Source organism: Pogona vitticeps, chromosome 2 (assembly GCF_051106095.1).
Source record: "Pogona vitticeps strain Pit_001003342236 chromosome 2, PviZW2.1, whole genome shotgun sequence".
In the NCBI taxonomy this organism is placed as follows: Eukaryota; Metazoa; Chordata; class Lepidosauria; order Squamata; family Agamidae; genus Pogona; species Pogona vitticeps.
In genome coordinates this window covers 25,812,120-25,826,938 of record NC_135784.1, presented here as the reverse complement: position 1 = coordinate 25,826,938, position 14,819 = coordinate 25,812,120, and the positions used below count along the sequence as shown (strand labels likewise).

The following is a 14,819-nucleotide window of genomic DNA, read 5'->3' as shown; positions in this document are numbered from 1 at the left end:
CGGTGGGGGAGAAAGGCAGGAGCTGATCTGGTCTTTCTCCCCCCATTGCGAGACTTCTCCCAAAGCGCTGCGCCCAATGTTGGTTTCAGCAGTGGAGAAGCTGCCTGGTGGGGCAAAAAGGATGGAGCCGATCTGGCCTTTCTCCCCCCACCAGGCAGCTTCTCCACTGCTGAAATCGCCATCGGGGCAGCCCTTTGGGAGAAGCCGGGGAAGAAAGGCAGGAGCCGATCCGGTCTCTCCCCCACTGCGAGGCTTCTCCGCTGCTGAAACCACCATTGGGCGCAGCGCTTTGGGTGAAGCCTAGCAGTGGGGGAGAAAGACCGGATCGACTCCTGCCTTTCTTCCCCGCCACCCGGCTTCTCCCAGAGGGCTGCCCCGATGGTGGTTTCAGCAGCGGAGAAGCTGCCCGGTGGGGGAGAAAGAGTTGGAATGGATTAATGCGTTTTCAATGCATTCCTATGGGGAATGCATTTTCGACCTACAGATTTTTTGACCTAAGGACACAGTTCCAATACGAATTAAGTCCGTAGGTCGAGACTCCACTGTACTAAAGACCCAGCCGCACATACAGCGTGTTACAGTAATCCAGCCGGGAGGTCACTAGGGTGTGTGTCACAGTGGTGAGATGAGATCTCTCCAGACACAGATGTGATGGGGTTTGTAGTCCCCTTTGTATGTAGCAGAGTGCAAAATGGCAGGGACTTAACTTGAATCAAGTTAAAAGTATTTATTTTTTTACAAAAGCATGATTCACATTTAATTCATGTGAGTTAAATACTTGTAGTCCAAAAGGTTGATTATTACTTGCTTTTAAATTAGTTGCTCATCAATCCTTTTAACAGTTTATTTTCTGTTTTCGCTCGCCCATGAGGGAAATATCCATGCAGACTCCTCTCACTTCACCTGCCAGTATATTTCCATTCTGTTGCTTCATTCTGCAGCTCCTTCATCTTCTGCAGCTTCCTTCCTTCTTCCTCTCTCCCGCCGGTCCACTTCTTCTCCTGCTCATGCTTCCACTCAATACTTTGCAGCTGCTGCTCCCATTATATACTGATCTTACTCAAGAGGTATTTAGTGTTTCTCAAGGGCAATCAACTCACTTGCCTGTTTTCCCCCTCTTGCAACTTGACTGAGCAGAAATGCTCTTTGTAAAATTTAACTCCAAGGACGTAGCTGACACAATTGTTTAAATAGTGGAAATGCACTGCTAGTGACTGCTGAAACAGATGGCAACAGAAGAAAGCAAGGCTCGCATGTGTAGAGCTGGGAGAGCAGAACACAGCCTGGGAAAGAAGACCAGCTGGCACACAAAAAGGCGTCAGGTGGTCTTGATCCAAATGCCATCTGGAACTGCAGCCTGCCAGCCAGCCCGCCTGTCTGCCGGCTGCAGTTCTGGATGGAGGGTGCAAGATGGAGGGTGCTCTCCTTGGGGGAGAGGTGGCGAGTGAGGCGTGTTGCCGGCCCTTTTCCCCGAGCCGTCGCCGAGCAATGCCTGAGAGCAGAGCTCACATCCTCGAAGAGTGCCTCCAAGCCGCCAACAGCAGCTGCTGCTGCCACCTCTTCCAAGGAAGCGGCTCTCTGGTTCTCTTTCTCTCTCAGCACCCCCAGGAGCAGCCCGGCCAGCAGCTGCCTCAGCACCCAACGGTGCTTCCTCTTCCTCGTCCTGCTTCAGCTGCCTCAGCTCTGGAGGCTGCCTGGGCTCACCTCGCAAAATTTGCTCCTCTGTCGTGGTGGGGGTAGCTGCTGCTGAGTGCACCTTTTTTTGAGGGGGGCTCTCAGAGGAAGGTTGCCAGACCTCTGCGCGCGCACACCCGCGTGTGTGCGTGTGTCAGAGAGAGTGTGTGGGTGCATGTAGTCTGAAAAAGCATTAAATTCTATGGGAAGCATAGAATAGTTGAGGATATTTGAATTGGCTAGAATGTGGTCAATTCTGGAATATGCTGTTGAGAAAAGAACTCTCTTTAAAAATGTATTTGTGAAGGTGAATAAAATAAAAATGTTTTATTTTGTATCTTGTTTCATTTCTATCAATTATTGTATTTGTGTTCCTCCCTAGAATTATTATCTCTTTTGCAAAAATAGTATTTTTCACTGTGGTATCTCCAAGAATTCAGCCTGATTTTTATAGAAACATGATAGGAGCCCAAAGTTGCCTATCTATCGCCCAGGTTTCTCCGACTGTGTGAGTTCTTTTGTGTTTATAAAGTTTTCCATTTTCACTGAAGTTCTTCCCACATTTGATGCATTTGTATGGCCTCTCAGCTGTGTAAGTTCTTTGATGTTGCTTAAATCTTCGTTTAACACTGAAGCTCTTTCCACACTCCATGCAATTATGTAGGTATTCCCATGTGCATTTTTTATGCCTAAGTATTCTGTTTTTGCAGAAACTCTCTACATACTCCATACATTTCTGTGATTTCCCCCTTATATTTGATGTTTATTAAGTGCCCCATTTTCAGTGAAGTGCTTTCCACACTGCATGCATTTATATAGTTAATCTCCTGTGTCAACTAAGATATCTGCCTTCAGTGAAGCTGTTGCCACACTCCATGCCTTTATATGCTTTATCTCCTGTGTGAGTTCTTTCATGTTTAGAAAGGCTGCTGCTTTCACTGAAGCGCCTTCCACATTCCATGCATTTATATGGCTTGTCCCCTGTGTGGGTTTTTCCATGTCTGGAAAGATGAGAACTATCACTAAAACTCTTCCCACATTCTTTGCATTTATATGGTTTCTCCCCTGTGTGAGTTCTTTCATGTCTAGAAAGGCTTCCAGTTTCACTGAAACTCTTTCCACATTGCATACATTTATATGGTTTCTCTCCTGTGTGGGTTCTTTGATGTTTTGTTAGTTTTCCACTTTCACTGAAGCTCTTTCCACATTTGTTGCATTTATAGGGTCTCTCTGCTGTGTGAGTTCTTTGATGTTTAGTAAGGCTTCCACTTTGACAGAAGCTCTTTCCGCACTTCATGCACGTAAATGGTTTCTCCCCTGTGTGAGTTCTTTGATGCCTCTCAAGATTCACTTTCTGACTGAAGCTTGTCCCACACTCAGTGCATTCATATGGCCTCTCCCCTGTGTGAGTTCTTTGATGTTGCTTAAGTCTTCCTTTAGCAATGAAGCTCCTTCCGCACTCTATACACTTATATGGTATCTCCCCTGTGTGCATTTTTTGATGCCTACTAAGTATTTTGCTTTCACGGAAACACTCTCCACACTCCATGCATTTATGTGTTTTCTCCCTTGTATGTATTGTTTGATGTTTAGTAAGTGCTCCATTTTCAGTGAAGTGCTTTCCACATTGCATGCATTTATATGGTTTATCTCTTGTGTGAGTTCTTTGATGTCTACTAAGATACCCGCTTTCAGTGAAGCTCTTGCCACACTCCAAGCATTTATATGGCTTCTTCCCTGTGTGTCTTCTTTCATGTCTAGACAGACTTCCACTTTCACTGAAGTTCTTTCCACACTCCATGCATTTATATGGTTTCTCCCCTGTGTGGATTCTTTGATGTATCGTAAGCTTCCCGCTTTCAGTGAAGCTCTTTCCACACTCCACACATTTATACGGTTTCTCCCCTGTGTGAGTTCTCTGATGTCTGGAAAGGCTTCCGCTTTCACTGAAGCGCCTTCCACAGTCCATGCACTGATATGGCTTCTCCCCTGTGTGGGTTCTTTGATGCTTAGTAAGTGTTCCATTTTGACTGAAGGTCTTTTCACACAGCATGCATTTATATTGCTTCTCCTCTGTGTGAGTTTCCTGATTTATGTAAAGTTTTCCACTTTCACTGAAACTTTCTGTATGCTCCACATATTCATATAATTTCTCTCCTGTGTGAGTTCTCTGATGTCCGGAAAGTCTTCCACCATCACTGAAGCTCTTTAATTTTATATTATTTTTCAGTATCTTCTGCAAGACTGCAAGCTGTTTTCTACCAACTTCCTTGAGATCATCTTCTAGGAACAGGAGTTTGCCTCTTTCCACTTCTTTAAAACTTAGGGATTTCTGCTTCATATATTTTCTTTCTTCATGATTTTGAATTTTGAAGCACAACCAAAATGGCTTTGGATAACCTCCAGAATTCCAGCTATTACCTGATGGGATAGATTGCAGGGAAAATCGTATTAACAAGTGTCAGACAGAGATCAAGGATCTCATCAGAGATAAACTTCAATTCCTTACTTATCTCATATTTCTATACCTCCATTTCCCCCTTCTTTGCCCCTTGGCCTTGGTACAACTTAGAGTACGTTTTTAAGAACTTCAGTAAAAACATTATAGTACTTCCTTCCAGTCTAATTTCCTAACTCATTCCACAAGGCACAACAGTTCTGGTGCTTTTTCCACCCTTTATCCCAGTGCAATAATAACCTTCAGAGATTCATATAAGCAGCAACACAGAATCACTGCAAGGCTGGGGAAGAAAAGGGAAGACCAAATAGAAAAATTGCTGCTTCTATACGATCCTTATTAATCTGGCTGCATTCTGAAGAGAACCAGTATTTGCCTGGACCCAAACAATGTAGGCTTGGACGGCTATTCTTGACTGTTTGGGGGTTTCTTCACCACAGCCTCTTAATCTATTCTGATACCAACAGATACTGCCTGGTGGTTTTGTGATAATATATTTTATCCTCATCTGACCCTTTATCTCAGTTCACAGAGTCTCCATGTCTATTCTTGACTGACCTCATAAGGGTCAAGCTAGAGGCACTCAGGATTTTGTATATGCAACCCCATGGATCTTAGTTGAAGAAGGCCAGAAAGACGGAGGGGGGGGCAAAATCCAGGCCAGCAAAAAGCAGTCAAAGAAGCAGAGGCAAGCATCATTATCACCTTCTCTGTGTCTTATAACCTTGGATGAGTTGCATCTAGAGATAAGCCAGCTTTGAGTCTATAGAGTTATGGAGTCTTCTGATAGGAATTAGCATAGAATCTGCTCACATAAGAGACCTGACGGCCTTTAAGAGATGTATAACGGTGATGATGCAGCAGGAAAGTAGTCCTGACGAGAGACTGACTGAGGAATGTGGGTTTATCTCATGGCTCATTAATGCCACTGATTAAACAAAAATTCTATGAACCTTGTCAATAGTCCCATCATATACCTGAGCTGGTACCTCCCCATCTCTTCTGTTCCTCAGAGTCTGAGGCAAATCCATCTTCTCCTTTTTCCAACCTGGAGATGAGGTCTGGCTTGACCATTTCTTCCAGGGATGGTGTCAAGGGGGTCACTGCAAATGATTTAGATGTTGTGTGTTCACTTGTTGCAATTAATCTAACATACGTCTCTTAATCATCAGTGAATGCAGACCTCTAGCTAACGGAAAGCGGAAGCAACTGCACCCTAAGACTAGAAATATGATCACTGGGTGTGCACAAGGCTTAAGGGTCTAAACGTCTCCAGAACATGTTGCTTATCAAGACAAAGGGCCCAGTCCCAGTCAGTGCCTCTGGCTTGCCTGCTTTATAGGAGTCACTTGGACTTTCTGATTTCATTCACCATCCCATTTGTCAAGTGATACTTTGACCCCTGAGCTCAGCTAGAAGCAGAATGACCAAACCCAACACCTAAAAAAAAAAGATTCCCCAAATCAAACTACATTTTGCCATTAGGGCAAATGGCCGCAGATTATGTTTCAGTCTCTTGGTTGTCATCAACCTTACTACCACCAATGGCACTGACGGAAGGCTTATCTTCGAAGGGGACTGTTTTGAGATGCTTTGTTTTACCCTTATATGAACTACGTGTTTTCTGGTGGACAAAAAGTGGAAGCCAGGGTCAGAGCAGATCTGAGGTGATAGGAAAATAAAAGCAGAGGCTTGAGAAATAAAATTATTTTGGTGTCCGAGAGCAGGAATAGCTCAGACATAGAGAGACACAGTAACTAAATGGTTGCTAGCCAGAGACAGCTGCTGAGTGAAGCGCAACAACGTAGTTATTAGAATTAACAGCAGAAAAGCAGGTCCTTTTTAAAAGCAGTACAGACATTAAAGACTAATTCACTCAGATTTAAACATGCAACCCAAACGTAGCCAAAAAGGGAGTCAGGAGGCAAAATTGTGGCATTTACGATAGATCCTCGACTTACGGAATTAATCCGTATTGGAACTATGGCCGCAGGTCGAAAATTCCGTAGGTCGAGGCTCCATTTCCCATAGGAATGCATTGAATACCCATTAATCCGTAACTGGCCAGAGAAAAAATTCTAGGGCTTCCAAAGCTGCACCCGCTGCCCTTTGCCTTCTGTTCCCACTGTCCTCTGCCTCCCGTCCCCGCGGGGACGGGAGGCAGAGGGCACTGGGAACAGGAGACAAGAGGCCAGTAGGTGCACCTTTCTAAGCCCTGAAAGCTGGCAACGGGCGCGGAGCGGCTTTCAGGTGGAGCAGCTTTCGGCACCAGGGACAGGAGACAAGAGGCCAGTGGGTCCAGCTTTCTAAGCCCTGAAAGCCCAAAGCAGGCAGTGGGCGCAGAGCAGCGTTCGGCTTTTCCTGCCTCCCCTCACTCTCAGCTTTGGAAGCCGAAAGCCACCCTGCACCCACTGTCAGCTTTGGGCTTTCGGGGCTTAGACCTGCAGCCTACGGACTGGAAGTGGGAGGCGGGGAAAGTGCCAAATTTGAATTTGGCGCTTTCCCCACCTCACCCTTCTGGTCTGTAGATCGATACTCCGGCCGCAAGTCAAAGTGAAACTTTGCGGCCAGAGAAGTCTGTAAGTCAAAAAGTTCGTAAGTGGAGCTGAACGTAAGTCGAGACTCCACTGTACCACGTCTGGTGGTTTTAGGCAATGGACCTACCAGTTCAATTTCAGATTGCTCCGGGACTCTGTTCGGGTTGACCTTGACTGGAAACCCTATTTTTTGTACTGTTGTCCTTCGACTCCCCCCCTACTGTCTTGCAGGAAGACTGCACTGACCCTGCCTTAGCTAAATTAGGTCAAAAGGAGAGAGATTGCGGCTTGAGATGAGCACGTGATTGGAAACACACTTCGGGTCGCTGGAGAATTCATTCCAAATTTCTCTACAGATAGCCCAAGGCACAGGAATAGTGCCAGTAGAAACCCTTGCCACTGGAGGAGATCCTTCCAATGGTTTCCCTAGAAAGGAGATGGGCTAGAAAAGGAATTCCAACCTTTGGTATGTATCAGTCGAGGAGAGGGCAAACTTACCCAGAGAGGTTACCATCCCATAATTTTCCAGCATGACGTCCTTGTACAGAGCTCTTTGACCCGCATCAAGGAGGTCCCACTCTCTCTCGGAGAAATACACAGCCACCTCATCAAAGGACAGCAGCTTCTGAAAGACAGACAGATGAATCGTCCTCTATTCAGAAAGAGACCCTTGAACATCTGTCAAGCAACAAAATAAAGCATCCGGAGAGGAAGGCTTCACCTTCACGCTCTCCCCAAGGAGCCTTCTCTTACCTGAGGCAGCTTCATCACTGCTCTTTCTGCTCTTCCAGGAGATGATGATTCAGGGCCTGCCTGTGCTGCCATCACCCTCCCTGTGGGAAAGAGGAAAGGGGTGATCGCAAGCATGTCTGCAGCTCCTCCACTCATGTATTGCCAAGGCAAGAGACACTGAGTCTGGGACAGCTGAGACGTGAGATCATTCCAGTGGCTTAGGAAGAGGCAGACAGGTTTAGACAGGAAGATGCGTGTTCCTTGTAGATATTTAAATGTTATGATCCTTAACAGTTATCCATGGGGAGTTCTAGCTTTTGAGAAACAGTAAACAAACAAAACCATAATTGCATTGTACTTTTCCGCATTCATTTCCCTCGTCCTCCAAGGCCTCCAGAGCTCTCCACCTAGAACCACCCCCTAACTATGGGGGAAAAGAACCCAACAGGCTGATAGCCATGGTTATCGCTACTGATTAAACACATGCTGGCATGATCTCCAAGGGAGCTTCCCCAGTTCCCAGAGAATAAACACTCCCACCTCCTGATCTTTCTCTTTCCTCAGAGGCCCAAACAAATCCAGCCACATGATGGTTGAACTCGCTCAAGAAAGGAGACAGAGGCAAAACCTGAATGAATGAATGAATGAATGAATGAATGAATGAATGAATGAATGAATGAATGAATGAATGAATGAATGAATGAATGAATGAATGAATGAATGGTCAGCTATTCAAAATCTGACATTTACTCTTCTCTTCATTTAATTCTCTCTTTCTTGCTATTATTACCATAGTTCCCTGACTGCCATAAGGCCATGTAATTAACTTAGATTGAACCACGGACCTCATCAAATCATTTGTAACTTTGTAATCTCAGAGATTAATTCATAACATCTTTATTCCATAAAGATTCCCTTTTGTATCTGTCCCGGCTTCCCTGCCCCACCTCCTCCTCTGGGCATGGCTTCCGAATGGGCACCTGCTGGCAGGGGCACCAAACTGCTGATCACCTGTTGCGGCAGTTTAACAAAAACGCATTGGCGCAAACCACCAATCCGGTGGTGATTCATGCCCCTCTCTACTTCTGATTATTCCTCCCCAACATGTCATGTCCTTATTATGTTCTCTACGCAAAACCAACAATGCTTAGCTCCCTAAATATCTGCCTGAATTAATATTAAAAGCACCGCAACAACGAACGTTAAGAATCTTTGCATCTATGTCTGTAGCATTTTTGGAAAAGAAAATGAATACATGCTGTACAAAGATGTAGAAGCACACAGACTAACTTCAGAAGGGAAAAAAACACACCAAAGCCAGGCTGAAACCTGTAATTTCAAGATAAAAAGGTGTCTCCTAGAGAGAGAACTGTAAAAGGGCCCCATCCTCTCTATGAAGCGGAAGTGCCACACACAGCTTATTCTCTTCCCTCAACACAGACAAACACACAAAGCGGTCTGGAAGTTCTTTTCTAAGTACTGCGAAGAGACAGGGAAGAGCTCTAGGACGGAGTTGCAACAAAATTATGCAAAGAAAACAAATGCAGGTCCTCATCAACCATGTAACTCAATAAGCTTTGATCCACAATGGACTTCAATTGCAGATATTTTTTTAAAGCCATGCCGACTTTAGCCCAGGGTCCTGGGAGAGGAAATGGAGACAGACTTCTTAGTCTTTGATTTTTTTCCATGAGCCCCAAGGTTCACCCGGCTGGAAGCAACTGCAAGGCAGTGTTTTAAGAGGCGGACATTTTTTAAAAATGGCCAAGTGAGGTGCCTCTGAAAAAACTGGAAACCCAAAAAGTGCTTCGGAATATTTGATGCGGATATTGTACTCTCGTCCCTTCAAATTCTGGTCAGCTTTTGCCTTTTGCTGGCCAACAACAACAAGAGCAACAACGGAATGGTGTTAAAAATGCCAATATTATAAAATCACTATCAAGTAATGAACATTAAAAACATCTTGGAACATTGGAAGCAGATGATGTTGAGAAACCAGAGTATGGCTTGAGTCAGTAAATGGAGCTTGATTAACACAGAATTAAACTAAATAACTGCAAGTAGAAATCTGGAAGGACAATCAAACCATAGAAAGGCAAAAAGTGGACCTGATATTGTAACGCAAACAACAGGATTTGATTACAGTATATTTTATGTTCTCCTTTCCCCCCCATGATCTCCTTACCTTCTGTATTCCTTACCCTATCCACAGCTTAAAAAATAAAAATAAATTCTAAAAAAAAAGATGTTCATGAGCACAAAAGTTAAAGATCTGACAGAAAGGGAATACAGTAGGCCCCTCATATCTGCAAGTTCAGTATCCATAGTTTCACTTATCTACAATCTGAAAATATGTAAGAAAAAAAACCAGAAAAATTATTTTCACATGTATTACCATAACAGGCCACCAGATGGAGCCAGAGACTGTGCTATGAATACTTGTTAATAAAGAATACTGTACATGCCAGCAGATACAGGAATCCTGCTGTACATGAAAAGACCGAGAAAAATCTTAATATCAAAATTAAATGGTGGAAATACAATCAAAGACATAAATACATTACTTAAGGCACTGAAAATGGAGAATATTTTCAAAACATCAGAAACAAAGGCTCAACATAAGAAAGAACAATTTGAAAATAAATTAAACAGTTAGAAAAATAAACCACTATTTGGACAACATCTGAGAAATATTGATAGAAAGCATGATCATAATTCAACACAGGCATGGCTAAAACTGGAGACCCTCGAGAAAGAAACTGAAGGCTTGATTTTTGCTTCACAAGAACAAGCACTCTACACTAACATGGAAGCTAAGATTGAAGGAATTAGTGCTAACAGTAAATGCTGAATCTGCCCCCTCCAAAAGAGAGAGAGAGAGAGAGAGAGAGAGGAAACTCTGTCACACCTCATCTGTGAATGTCCAAAGACTGCAGAAAGAGATTACAAAGTTAGACATGACAGAGTGGCAACATTAGTGTACTGATCATTATGCAAAAAATATAACTTGCCAGCCTCCAAAAACCACAGGAACATCACGTAGAGAAGGTGTCAGAAAATAAAAAGTCAAAATCTGGTGGGATTTCCAGATCCAAAGTGACAGAAACCTTGAACAGAAACACACCAGACATAGTAATGATAGAATAAACAAAATGTCTGGATCATTGACATTGCAATTCCAGCGGATGCCAGAGCTGAAGATGAAGAACTGGAAAAAAGTAACAAAACACAGAGACCTGGCAATGGAAATATCTCCCTTGTAGATGAAATATACCTCAGTAGTCCCCATGGTCATTAGGCACAATATCAAGAAATTTCACAGTATTATAAGCAGTTGCAGATTTCAGAAAATAACATCATCAGAGCTATAAAAAAGGCAATACTGTACAGTATTAGGAACAGCATACACACTGTGCTGATATTTAACAGATACTTAGGGTTTTGGTTAAAACGTGTATCTGCTCTATAATGCCAGTCAATGTTTTTATAATTTGGATTGACTGTGCCTGGCATTTTTGAATAATAATAATTAAATTAAGTAACAGTCATCAAGTCAATGATGATCATCAGCCTCGTCAAGGAAGCATTGGGGGGGGGAGGATGGGACTCCCAGTCTCTGGCTGTGCAACTAGACACCAAATAGCATGGAGACTAGGCTTAAAAGAGATGGGAGGGGGGGAGGACGGGGGTCAGAAAGGACTGTGCCCCCCCATCCCAAAACATGAGTCTAGTTCTCAGTGAGATCCCAGTAACCAGTCTTCTAACTAGGAGGGAGCTTGGGGGGGGGAGGAGGGGTGTCTGTGCTCTCGACCGTGCTCCCCCGGCCCCAGCAACGTTTTGGTCTCACCCGGTCGCGTTTCTACCTAGCCCTCCTGGTCCTTCTGGGCTTCCGTAGGTGGCTTTCTCCTCTGCCCGCCTTTCCCTTTCTAGGAGAGGATGCGCTACTAGCTGGTGGTGACCGCCTATCCTCTTTATACGACGCCCGGCCCTTCTAGGAAGTTGAGCTTCTTTCCTTTAACCCTGTGAGGACTGGAGCGGCAAGAGCCGTATCTTCCCCCTCTCTCTTCCTGCGAGGCGTCAGTGTGCCCCAAATCCGTGCGTGAACAGGAGGCTCCTCGTTCTGCAAGCTCAACATTTGAAAGAGCGGTTTAAAAACTTAGTTTTGCTGTGCCTTCTCCAGAGGGCACGTTTATTTATTTTTTTATATTATTTATAGACAGTAGTACTGCTTTTCTCCCCATATGGACTCAAGGGAGCTCACAACAATAAAAACCGTACAACAATAGCAAGTTTAAAATACTATACAAAACTGTATTTAAAAAAACAATTTGCCAGAGCACAATTCTTAACATCGGCTTCTATTTCCACTGAACTTTCAGATACACCGATTAAGGTCATGTGGCGAGTCGCAGCATGAAAACATTTCTGCATGTCCCCTGAGATTCTAGTAGAGCTGCCAAGAAAACAGAATCCTTTCCATAAAGACATTCCTTTAAAAAAAATCTTGGGCTGCTTGCATTTCGTGTAGTTTTTTTTTTTAAAACAATGGCATAATTAGGAAATGCTGTCTTTTAATGATGCAAGCTGCCTTGGGTGCTTTTTTTAAAAGGAGAACGGCGGGGCAAAAAGATTTTAAATAAAGACATGAAAATATCCATAAATGTCAAATACAACACCGTCAGGAAAATGAAACGTGAAGGAAGCACTAAGTTTTGTGTTTTCATTTTTTTTTTGTATGTAATTTGTGCGGATTGAATGCACATTTTTGTTATATTTTATTCATGTGTTTAGTTTTAAATTTTGAAAATGAAACACACATCCTGATTTGAGATTAATCCTGTAAACATAAACGATCAAGGAAATGATGGTTGTTGTGGGTTTTTCGAATACCCGTTTTAGGAATACTGTACAGACTTGGAGAATAATATCTTAGCTTGGCGCCTAAAAAGATACTCCTACATCTACCAGGATGGGCACACTTTACTGAGCATTTCAACAGCCAGAACCTTAAAAGGTCCTCTCTCTTGTTGTTGCTGCCCTCCATTCTTCTTATTGCAGAGATCCTTCTAAAAGGGCAGTGCTTCATGGTCTCAAGACACGGGGAGATATACTGTACAATGGAAGGTGGGGGTCCAGGTTTTGTACCTTCAAACAAGGCTGTAGCTCAGAAGCAAGGCCAGGTTTCATTGAATGAAAAAGCAGAATACATGCATCTGGATAAATAACTCCCCCTGCAAATAATTCCTTTATCTTTTGTGAAATACCCCTGCATCCCCAGGGAATTTTCCCAAACGCCCTCCCTGCGGATGCTGAAAAACATGGATTATAGCAAATACTATCTTAATAGTGAATGCTATACATAGCATGGTCTCCGGCTCCCGCTAGCAGCCAGTTCTGGTAACTTCATTTTTCGAAATACCATATTTTTCAAAATTAAGAAATCTAAGTGGGGCTTAGCAAGTGTAAGGGGAAAAGGGATCAAAGTGCTGCAGGATCGTTTGGTCCCTGCTTTCCCCTCCATTTGTTTTTGTTCTCTCCTCAGCTCCTGTGTATAAGACGATCCTCAATTTTTAGTCTAAACTTAAGATTTTAGACAAAAAGTACTGTATAGTCTTTTATACAGAAAAATACAGTACATATTTCTAGGATTTTACTTTTAATATCTTCAGACTGTGGATAAGTGAATCAGTGGATACTGATCCCGTGGATAATGGGGTTCCACTGTATACTTTAGTTAGTTGACACTTGCCCACTCTATGACCATGATCCTTGATCATGTAAAATAAGCATCTTTGAGATCCAACATCTTCTAAAATTAACGACAGGCCATATCGACTTCAAGTTAAAAAAACTTATAGGAGAAACTTTCCTTTTGAGAAAGCTTTGTGATAGCTTTTGAAACATAATAACCAAACTTGCTACAGCCTAACAAAAAAGGATAGCAATATTATGAACTGCTGGGGTAGCTTGGGAGTTTTAGGTTGGGAGTTCAGTTCCTCATTGGGCCTCCTTGCTAGGGAGGGGCCTGGCCTCCATGAACGATAAGGTCCCTTCCAGCTCTGCTATTCTAAGATTTATTTGTTTATTTACATCACTAAAAACCAGGAATGGTTTTTAAAACCAGAAATTAGTTCATTGAAAGTCCTTATCCTGCCTTCTCAAAATTTGGGACAGAACAAGCCCATACAGTACTGTGTACAATCTGTCAAATATAATCCTGATTCAGGACGTTGTTAAGAAGTTACAATGTGTTGTTTGAACTACATCCTCCTATCCGAAATGGCTTATAGAATGTTGTTTTGACCGGCCAAGCAATATCAGAGGTGAACTGCTCTGCACCTGGAATTAAACATTTATCCCTGTCAAAATTAATGTTATATCTTTGGGGGTGATTTGAGTAAATTGGATGATGACAATCACCATCACCTTAGAACTACAAAGCCAGGAAAGGCCCTGCTCCATTTATTCTATCAGACCCAAGACAAAAGCAGGATTTATGATACTCCACTCCTCACTTCTCTTCAGGATAAACAGGGATTATTGCACTCTTCCAGTACAGCCCACCAATAAATTGCAAATTCACTTTAATAGTAGTATAATCCAGCCCAAATTCTTCCACTTCTACTGTGTGTGTTTAAATCTCTCTGTTTGTATACACACACAGAGAAGGACTGTGTTATCACAGAGGATTGGTTGCTGAAAAATGTAGACGTAGCAAACGCTATACATTGCATTGTCTCTGGCTCCCTTTGGTGGCCATTTCTGGTAAATACACCTTGGGAATACATACAGGTATTTCTGGTGTTTTTTTTAAAAGTATTTAATATTTTCAGCCAGTGGATAAGTGAATCAGTGGATATTGATCCTGTGGATAAGAGGGTCCTACTGTATGTAGGCATCTCTGTGTGAACAGTCTTGCATGGACAGGAAATATATAATGGTGTATGGTGTAAAAGGATTTTCAGTCAACATGCTATCCTAACTATACATGAGAAGAGCTATGTGGACAACAATATGCAACAGAAGGCGTGGACATTTGATTATCCAGACCCATGTTCCCTTCTAGTGACATGATCCTTCGTCGCATGAGTGATGTGTACCCATCAGTATAGCCAGGATCCAACCAATTAGCAGAGATGAGTTGATGTGTTGGGGGAATATAAGGCACATACTTTTCTCTTCTCACAGTAGCTGGGCTCCTTTGGAGAGGGCCTTTCAGGAATTAGCTTTCTCCCTTTACTCTCTAGAAGGAGGAGTGCAAACACCTTAAGGGACTTTTAAAAAAAAAGAAAGCCCAAGCAGAGTGAACTTGCTCCCTCCCACAGGAGGCCAGGCTGGTCCCATCTTTGCTGTCTTTCCGCAAGCAGGTGAAGACCTTTCTCTTCAGGCAAACTTTCCATGAACGAACAGCTGCCTTT

The 14,819-nt window shown here is 43.2% G+C and overlaps 1 protein-coding gene across 4 annotated transcripts; it reads right to left on the bottom strand.

Moving 5' to 3' along the window:
- Positions 1–712: 712 nt before the first annotated feature.
- LOC144587537 (uncharacterized) lies at positions 713–11,832 on the bottom strand. Of its 4 annotated transcripts, none has more exons than XM_078388547.1 (5): positions 11,265–11,832; positions 7,423–7,502; positions 7,168–7,294; positions 5,110–5,235; positions 713–4,095 (listed from the first exon to the last, which is right to left on the bottom strand). In XM_078388547.1, the coding sequence occupies exons 2-5, from the start codon at positions 7,492–7,494 to the stop codon at positions 2,507–2,509; spliced, it is 1,914 nt and encodes a 637-aa protein (XP_078244673.1). In that variant the 5' UTR covers positions 7,495–7,502; positions 11,265–11,832; the 3' UTR covers positions 713–2,506. The 4 variants fall into 4 exon arrangements, with proteins under 4 accessions (XP_078244673.1, XP_078244674.1, XP_078244671.1 ...); XM_078388548.1 differs by having other exon boundaries at positions 11,249–11,268; XM_078388545.1 differs by lacking the exon at positions 11,265–11,832 and having other exon boundaries at positions 7,423–11,222.
- Positions 11,833–14,819: the final 2,987 nt, after the last annotated feature.

Excerpts from the sequence above, each read along its gene's own strand:
- LOC144587537 (XM_078388545.1), bottom strand. The coding sequence starts at position 7,557 with ATGAGTGGAGGAGCTGCAGACATGCTTGCGATCACCCCTTTCCTCTTT. Across the intron at positions 7,295-7,422 it reads CAGTGATGAAGCTGCCTCAG|AAGCTGCTGTCCTTTGATGA; the intron begins GTAAGAGAAGGC and ends TCTGTCTTTCAG. Across the intron at positions 4,096-5,109 it reads ATGGGGAGGTACCAGCTCAG|GTAATAGCTGGAATTCTGGA; the intron begins GTATATGATGGG and ends CTATCCCATCAG.